The 9161-nt window shown below is 44.2% G+C and overlaps 1 protein-coding gene across 5 annotated transcripts; it reads right to left on the bottom strand.

Moving 5' to 3' along the window:
- Positions 1 to 472: 472 nt before the first annotated feature.
- dph2 (diphthamide biosynthesis 2) lies at positions 473 to 5494 on the bottom strand. 5 transcript variants are annotated; one of them, XM_007899840.1, is made up of 7 exons: positions 5417 to 5494; positions 4012 to 4169; positions 3503 to 3615; positions 2943 to 3163; positions 1578 to 2291; positions 864 to 1046; positions 473 to 596 (listed from the first exon to the last, which is right to left on the bottom strand). In XM_007899840.1, exons 2-7 carry the CDS (start codon positions 4162 to 4164, stop codon positions 475 to 477), a joined length of 1506 nt encoding a protein of 501 aa, XP_007898031.1. In that variant the 5' UTR covers positions 4165 to 4169; positions 5417 to 5494; the 3' UTR covers positions 473 to 474. The 5 variants fall into 5 exon arrangements, with proteins under 5 accessions (XP_007898031.1, XP_007898030.1, XP_007898032.1 ...); XM_007899839.2 differs by having other exon boundaries at positions 5382 to 5456; XM_007899841.2 differs by having other exon boundaries at positions 4012 to 4174; positions 5382 to 5449.
- Between the last annotated feature and the right edge of the window lie 3667 nt (positions 5495 to 9161).

Genomic DNA, 9161 nt, shown 5'->3' with positions numbered 1-9161 from the left:
GGCATAAATAAAAAAATATATTTGTGCATCTTTTGAGCCAGTAACAGAATACAAGGGGTCAGGCAATATTGATAGCATTCTTATTAATCAGACTCGCATGGTTTAGAAAGTTATCTGAACACCAATATATTTGATTGCCTGGTAGTATAGTCCTTGCTATCAGATTTGTGAGATAATAATAATATTATATAATCCTTGTTAGATTTGTGAGATATCTACTGAAGGAATATGCTTAGAGAAACTTCACACCCGAGTCTCAGAACTTCAGGTCATCCATGATTACAGGCATTTTAAAAGAAAAAAAAATATATACATACATATTAACACACAAACACATACAGCCCCAATATCCTAAATATTTAAAATTCTCTTAAGGAATCCTTTTTGTCAACATAGCTTTCTTTTTCAGATCCCTTTTCAGAACATTTCACCCAATTCCCATAGCAATGTATTCCAGTGCATCGAACTGTTCAGTTAAGTTCCCTCTTCCTCATAAGCGATGGCGATTCCCTTTCTTCCTTCTACTGCTTTTGTCACCGGAGACTCTCCGAGTTTCTGTTCCAGCCCCTGCCAACTCCTGGATGCTAAGAAGGAGGCTGTAAAAAAAAACATTGTTATGCTAATGCTGCACCAGCACCAACGAACCTGCTTTACCTAGTATTTGCTTTTGCGCAGGAAAAGAAGGAAGCTGTCATGTTGTAAATTACGTACATGAATCTCCCTGGGGTTAGCCTGGAAGCAAACCACCTGCCCATCACCTTGTTTGGGTTTTGGTATGAAGTGAGGGGGAATATTGATGCAGATAAAATAGAAAATAACTCTTTCCTTTCCCCTCTGGCACATAGCCTGAATAGGAGCCTTACCTGCTGAGTGTGACTGAGTAACCGCTAAGGAATTATTCCTCTGGATTAAGGATGTGCTGGAAGAATTGTTCTGCCACTCTGACTTCAACAGGTGTGTGGCTCGCAGGTTCCCGGTTATCAGTGAGACATCTGTCTCCTCACCATTAACAATCTCATCAGGAAATTCAACGTGGCAGCAGGCACCTGTGAACACAACATGCGATAGTCAACTGGGAACTTGCAAGGCATCAGTTCTTGGCTAGATGTACCAGGAATTCGGCAATGTTAAACCGACCCAGTCCATATAAACAAGTCATAAAATACATTGAGATTTTATTCATTTCTGCACAACTCATAAATTTTCACAGAACCAGAATCAGATTTAAATTTCTATTTGTTTTGCAAACTTATTATGGACTTATTTTAAATTCACTAGAGAAATAAAGTGGCCACAAATTACTAACCAATTCACAGTATATCTCACTTAAGTGGGCATTTTTCATGTCTTGTAATGTTCAGTTCTAGCCAGCTGAGCATCTTCCAGCAGAAATCACTGGATAATTATTAACCTTGCCTGATTTTTCCCTCCCTAGAGACATTGAGCACTGCCCCACCACAGCCTTGACGAAGATCACCCATTCAGCACAGACCGACATTCAGAATGCAACCTTCCAATCTATAAGGTCCAATGCTTTGCTTATAGCTTTATATAAAACAACTGTAAAGTATGTGCACCTGGGAGCAGGTCCCTGAAGTCAGTGATGTACTCGCCAGTCCATTCTCTTGCTTGGTTACAAGCAACCTCCATCTCATAAGGTGTTACCACTGGCCTGTAAAACTCACTGGAATCCAGTAGCGAGTTTTCTGGACAGGCAACAACTACATAGATATCCACCTCCAAGAAATTGGCCAGCTTGGCAGCATTCAGTTTACCCATCACAAAGGTATAACTTTTCTTGCCAGCCTGTTTTATTATCTGTTTAAGATGGTCAATAACAGAGAGGTAATCTGCAACACCGAGAGTGCCCACTAAAATGCCCACAACCTGGGCATCCTTGGCTCTTTCAATCATGTAATATCGTTTCATCAAAGCCCTGTTGACATTCAAGGTTTCTTTTCTGCCGACACCTTTCACTGGATCGAATGAGCAGAAGGAACATTGATTCCAAGTCATCATGAAATTTGTGAGAGTTAGACTCTCCTGTCCGACGTAGAACATGCTGTAGTCTTTCAGATCACAGTTTCCAGCAATGCTAAAATGGCGGCCAAATTTATGAATAACTTGATTACTAGGCTGGTTGTAGATTTCTATTGCAGAATGAGGATCCACTTCATTATCAGGGTTAACACCATCAGTTCTCAAAGAATCTGCCACTGCTTCCCGTTCACTGCAAATTGTTGAAATAACAAGGTTTTCATATTCTGGTTGGAGAAGATGGTGCAGTTCATCTAGGAAGAAATCAAAAAGTGACTTAAGGTTTCAAATAAGTAGGTAAAAGAAAGTAAGGCAAATGACAGCATATATTCATCTGAATCTGACAAACATATTGAAAAATTATATTGTTGGGAAGAAGTCATTGAGGTCAATGCTCCCATCCACCTATGGGTCAGTGTATCGAACCATTTCATGATCCAATTTAACTGATGTATTCCCACTACTAACGGTGTTCTCTATTAATAAACTATCACCAACTAACACATGGTCACAAAGGAAAAGGAAATGAAACTCATCCAAACGTACTTAAGACACCCGATTCTGTTGTTCCAGTCTGACTCGCTCCCTGCCATCTCTGTAAAATCCGATTATTACTGTGGTGAAGAAATCGTTCGCAAGACACTACTTCCAAATGCACCTGATCTAGAAACCAAAGGCTGTACAGCAGATTTTGGGGGGTGGGGGTTAATAAGCCTATTCACCATGACTTTTACGGTTTCATGTCTAGTCTATTGACACAAAAACAATCACTCTGTATATAAATTCCCGGATTTCAAACCCAAACAGGAACCTAGCAAAGAAAAATGCATAAGACAGACAGCAAGAGGGACGGACGTACACTAGACAACCAAGGCAAATGAAAGAAATGATTTCCAATTTCTTACCCAGGATATAGGAATATGGAACATCAGATTGAATGACGACGTGGCTGCTCTTGTCTGGATATAGTTCGCGGAAAGAGTCAACGCACTCCTCCACATTCACTGGCTTTCTACCAAACACATACAACACCGGCAATCTTCTGGAAGGGCTAAGACATGCTCTTCCGTAATGGACGATACCATCAGCCTCAAGGTGCTCAGCAGCAACTTCATCTACACAGCAGCTGTCAACAGACAAGAAGTTAATAGGCAATCCCGGAGCATATCTGACAACATGAAGTGAGGTTTGTACCCATTGCGCAAGAAATGTGAGGGCTCATTTTATTAGCTTCTTGGAGCTCATACAACATTATGCTGCCATCTACTGTTCATCTCTTGTGTAAGAGATGAACAAATCACAGATAGTAAGTGTAATTGCAGTATCTCAATGCCTTGGGATGTCCTCCCGACGTGAAAGGGCTATACAAATTTAGCTCTGTACTGTACCCCCACTAAAACTAACTATTCATGATTTATGAACAAAACATACAAAGTTTGAACTCTCTGTTTAATTAAACTCCCACCTGCCATAGGATGTGTCACCTAAGATGAAAAACTTGGAACCTGAGCTTTTCTCCAGCTTTGATAGAATCACAGCAGAGTCCACTAGAAGTTCATCAGAGAACTGGAGAGCCACCTGTCAGAATCAGGAAGGAATCTTTTCAGTATTGAATTTGTTATTAATGGGGACATTAGCCAGAGTAAAGTTACAGTGACCAGAAACCACTTGGTGCTGAATATATCACAAGTATTTAACTTTGTATCGGCTGGAAGAAAAACTAGCACATCCAGTTATAGGCAATATCAGTGCAGTCTGTTGTAAACCACAATTGATTTTGTCTATTGCTAAACAACATCTTCAGAGAAAGGCGTTCTCTCAGTTAAGTAATACATTAACATGGGATGGTGAAGCAAAGGGGTGGCGAAGAGAGAGAAAATAAGGGAAATAAAAAGGTTAAAGGTTTGAAGAAAGTTGTGCACAGCTGCTTGACAGGAATAATCTAATCTGATAACCCATTGTGATCAGACTAACCTTTTTAAAACCATGTTCTGTGATGAAGCTTCTGGTTCTCTCTATCTCGTACACCACATCAATCTCACTAGGGCAGGTTCTGTTGACAATTTCCAAGATGTCCACGGACCGCTGGATTGCCTGAGAGCCATCGTCGCTGAATCCAGTGGTCATGGTAACTAAACCACAAAGAAAAACTAGAGTTTAAAAATAAACATTGATACAAAGAAGTCCTCAAAAAGTTCTTACTCTAATTAATGTTCACAGCAAGTCACATGCTTTATAAATAACACTACTACAGACCAACAGCAACTAATGGTACTTTTGTCAGGTACTCAAGATTGGCTTTCAGCACCATTAATGTCTTTCCCCTGCTAATGCCCTGCCTACTGAACAGAAAGGACAAGACATGACAAAGCTATCACTCTATCCAATTTATATATATGATCACTAAAAATAGGCTGTCAAAATAGGATAAATTGAGGGGATCTGCTTCCCAGGGAAGGTAGAAGGAAGGGAATGATGATCAAAAACAAAAGGTCAAATCTTGGACTCAAAAGGAGCAATGTGGAGCAATAAACACCGGTGTGGCCTGTTTCCACACTGTAGTGAACAGTACAATTGCAGGGAGTCCTTATACCAATAAGTCACATTTACAGCAGCTGCTGTAATAAGTCACTGTATTAAACTAACAGTCTCCTCTCTAAGTGCCCCTCATCTCTGCCCACTCCCCCCATCTCTGCCCACCCCCCATCTCTGCCCACTCTCCCCATCTCTGCTCACTCCCCCCATCTCTGCTCACTCCCCCCATCTCTGCCCACTCCCCCCATCTCTGCTCACTCCCCCCATCTCTGCCCACTCCCCCATCTCTGCTCACCCCCCATCTCTGCCCACTCCCCCCATCTCTGCCCACCCCCCATCTCTGCCCACTCCCCCCATCTCTGCTCACTCCCCCATCTCTGCTCACTCCCCCCATCTCTGCTCACTCCCCCCATCTCTGCTCACTCCCCCATCTCTGCTCACCCCCCATCTCTGCCCACTCCCCCCATCTCTGCCCACTCCCCCCATCTCTGCCCACTCCCCCCATCTCTGCCCACTCCCCCCATCTCTGCCCACCCCCCATCTCTGCCCACTCCCCCCATCTCTGCTCACTCCCCCATCTCTGCTCACTCCCCCATCTCTGCCCACTCCCCCCATCTCTGCTCACCCATCTCTGCTCACCCATCTCTACCCACCCATCTCTACCCACCCATCTCTGCCCACCCCCCATCTCTGCCCACCCCCCATCTCTGCCCACTCCTCATCTCTGCCCACTCCCCCCATCTCTGCCCACCCCCCATCTCTGCCCACTCCCCATCTCTGCCCACTCCCCCCCTCTCCTAACTCCTTACCCCCGGCTCCAGGCCCATCAACTCCACTCACTCACTCGAATCTCCACCAGGGCAGCGTGGGAGCACGTGACCGCCGGCGTCCCCTGAACAGCGTCCAATCAGCGCTCGGTGTGGGCTTCCCTCGGCCAATCATAACGCGCAGCCGCGTTGCCCTCTTAACCAATAGAAGCGCGGGATTTCACCACTGACCAATCACAAGAGGCGCCAGACTGACCAATCAGAGCCTGCGGGCACCAGCTCAGGGCCTAACGGCCCACAACAAGCTTCCCTCCTGCACCTGAATAACACTGGGAACAGCTCGTCAGATCATAACCAGCGCTGTCACTCATTCGATCAGTACAACTGTTTTACATAGCTTTTGGTTTCTAAACCGCTTTCGTAGTTACTAAAAATCCGTCTGTAGTAGTTTGAAGCCCGAGGGAGGAGGAGGAGGAGGAGCGCGTTTTGCTGCATTATGGCCGCCCAACGGACTACAAGTCCCAGAAGGCTGAGCGGCGACTCCTCGGTGCGCGCAGGCGCGGTGATGGCGTTCAGCGCGCGGCGTCGTACAAAGGGCCGGCGACGTGCCGGGCCGGTGACGTCACGGGCCGCTCGCCTGGCCAGTCTGACTGGGGGGGGTGGGGGGAGGGGGAGGGCAGGTCAGCCTCAGGCTCTGTCTGACCCCCAAAGTGCAGCTGAACTCTGCCTCTAAAATAAACCAGTGCGCGCCAACCCAGGATGATATGATCCTACCAAGTAGTAAGTATTTGGGATTTCATAAAACAAACAACGTTAACAATAAATGATGATAATAATAATAAGAAGAAGAAGAGCGATGATCGCGGCATTTGACACGGCGCCTCATCGCGTCTTTCAGGCGTCTCGAAGCGCCTCTCCCGGGGACAGGGCTGCAATGCCAATCGACCGCGTACTTCGTGGGCGAAACGCGGCGGCCGGCGGCGCACGGCGGCGGCGGCGCACGGCGTCCCCCCCCCCCCCCTCGCGGGCCGTCGGGGTTCGAAAGTGACCCATTTTATTATCGTTCTTTTCCCCGAGGGGTTATCATCAGGAAACTCGCCCGAGGTTTCGCCCTGACCGGCCGGGGAGCGAACCCGGGTCTCTCGCTTGCGAGGCCAGTGCTCTAAACCGCTGAGCTGCAGGACTCCACACGGGGGGGCGGGGGGGGGGTTCATTGCGTCGGCCACCTGCAGGTCAAGCTTCGGCCGGGGCTGTGAATGAACAGCGTTGCTTTGTCGTTGGTGGATGATTATTCGCAGTTTCAATTGGCGCAGGAAAGCCTTGTAACTTTAGCTCCGATGGGAACTGAACATAGAGCTCAACAGACACTGGTAGAAGAGTGGGCGATGCTGTCGCGATATCATCGCTGCAGAATAAAGTAAAGCTCGGACCAGCTTTGTGATGTCATTTTTCTTGTTCAGTTATCATTGTTGTGGTGGTCGGATCTTTTCTCTCAAATGCATAAAATTATGAATGCTTGATGAGTAATAGAGTTATTGTGCACTCTGGCGTGAGTTGTAATTACACTACGTTAACTTTTTGGTCTGTAGTTAGTGAGCTTCTAATTTATTGACTTTATCCAAAGCCCCATTAAACTTTTGATCTCATGGTTTATGAGAACAAAATGAGCTACTTGTGGAGTCCTGTAGCTCGCCTCGCGAGTGAGAGACCTGGGTTTGATTCCCGGGCAGGGCGAAACGTTGGGCATGTTTCCTTACTCCACACGCCTCTGTTTACACAGCAGTAAGTGGGAACCTGATTGTTAGTCATTTGGCCGATTGCTTTTCCGGGAGTAATAATTTCTTCAAAAAAAAATTGGTCACTGAATCCACGACTGTTTGTGGAACACTGCTGTGCACAATTGGCTGCCGAGTTTCACCCACAAAATATACCGTCAATTCGCTTTACAGTATATTCTTGGAAGCGCTTTGAGACGTCCCAAAGACGTAATGAAGTGCTATATCAAATGCAAGGATTATTATTATTACATCACATAATCCTAAAAGTAAACTGATGCTTTGATGCTCATTTCCCACTATCTGTAAATCTATATGTGATTATTTCTGCTTTGTTCATCTTTAAACTTGTGAAGAAAGTCTTCCATAATGTGTTAATGCACTAATTCGGATCTTTTAAAAGACCATACAGTACTCAGTAATGAATAGTGAGTTTAAAATGGTAATCTGAACTACAAAACTCTTATAAAATCACAGTGTCTCAAAGAATATGGAAAAAGAAGAAAACCATATTTCATGATACAAATGCATGTATTTATTTTATTTCCAGATTGGCTTTGCCCCTTTTTCATTGCCTTTGTGGCGTCTATGATATTAGCCATTGTCATCTGTTCTCTGCTTCATCTGAGGAAGAGCAAAAAACGTGAATATGAAGTAATGGAATGGGTGAATGCAATGGATAATGGAGTAAACTTGTACCATCCATTGCTACATTGGATTAACAACAACAATGATTTCTCGATCAAATCCAAAGTGTGTTTTGCAGTAGATGGAGAATGGAGGAAAAGAAAGATTTAAAAAGGCAGCAACATGGTACCAGTAAGATTTAAGAGGATACTGGAAAACAATGTTCATTTGATCATGAAGCAGGCATCTGTAGCAGTTTTTTTCAGAACCATCATTGGTTGATGTCCCTACAGACATAAATCCTACCTGCCTCATCAGAATCACAGCAAGAATGCCAGGTGCCATTCATCTTTCAAGAGTAAGAAACTCCAGAGCAAATTTCACCAGCTGCTATTTACTGGGTGAAATGTGGACTGCTACTTCCCAATAAGTGGAGGAGGTTGGCACAGGACAATTTCCATGGTTGCTACAGTTGTGAATGTTCCATGTTTTTCAAATAGTTTGGGAAAAATTCAAATATTTCTAAACTGTAGTAGACCAATCCAAAGATCACGGATGTGAAGGCCCAACTACCAAAAGGATACAGCACAAAAGACATGGTGTTGTCTCAATTAGGACTTATGTATTCTCTGTTTAGACGGTCTCCCTGTGAAAGTAATTTCCAACTGTTTTGGATTCTGGAGGTGGAATGCATGTGGCAGTATTCACCAGTCTCCAAATGTATTTTTAATGTTCCAACTTTACCATATTCCATAAAATCTATGGTATTAAAGAAACGTCTGTACTATTCCAAATAAGACTGACATGAATAATTCTATTTTTTTTCAAAATTCACAAATCTATTTTCATTCCTACAGTTTAATTATCCAGCATTTTTCTTCACTTCTTCTACCCGTTTAAGCTCCTGTCTCAAAAACAGTTCACAGGTTCATTTAAATACGAAAGCTCAGCTTTCATTCTTCCCAATCTAGAGATGAAATTGCTTCAATTTATGGCAAAAGTAACATCATTTCTTCAAAGCCTCAGAATAAAGCAAAGCGATGCCAATTACACAGCAAGGCATCCCCTCCACATTGTACAGAAATCACATTCTGTTTCTCTCTCTCTCCCACTCCTTATTGGGCAAGGCATTCAGTCCACCCCTGTCCACTCCCCCATTATACAGAAATGACATTGTTTGTTCCTCTCCCCTTCCTCCCTATATTGGGCAAGGGGACCTCAGCTTCCTATTGTGTGGCCTACAGTGACCTTATATTGCAAGTTTCACACAAACTGGGACTGTCTTTTCTTGCTTGACCAATGAAATACCTGGCTGGGGATATATTTTCATTAAATGGAAACTCAACTGAACTTTTGTTTTTTTGTTTTTGCCATTCAATTGATATTAAAGTGTCCTGTGTGATATCACTTTTGTCATTTC

The sequence above is a fragment of the Callorhinchus milii genome, unplaced genomic scaffold (genome assembly GCF_018977255.1).
Source record: "Callorhinchus milii isolate IMCB2004 unplaced genomic scaffold, IMCB_Cmil_1.0 Scaffold5, whole genome shotgun sequence".
Lineage (NCBI taxonomy): Eukaryota > Metazoa > Chordata > Chondrichthyes > Chimaeriformes > Callorhinchidae > Callorhinchus > Callorhinchus milii.
Note: the sequence above shows the minus strand (reverse complement) of the source record. Positions and strands in the feature narration are given on the sequence as shown.

Coding starts and splice junctions, on each gene's coding strand:
- dph2 (XM_007899840.1), bottom strand. CDS start 4,164: ATGACCACTGGATTCAGCGACGATGGCTCTCAGGCAATCCAGCGGTCC. Junction 3,164..3,502: donor GGTGACACATCCTATGGCAG/GTGGGAGTTTAA, acceptor GTCTGTTGACAG/CTGCTGTGTAGATGAAGTTG. Junction 1,047..1,577: donor CTTCAGGGACCTGCTCCCAG/GTGCACATACTT, acceptor TTGTGTTCACAG/GTGCCTGCTGCCACGTTGAA.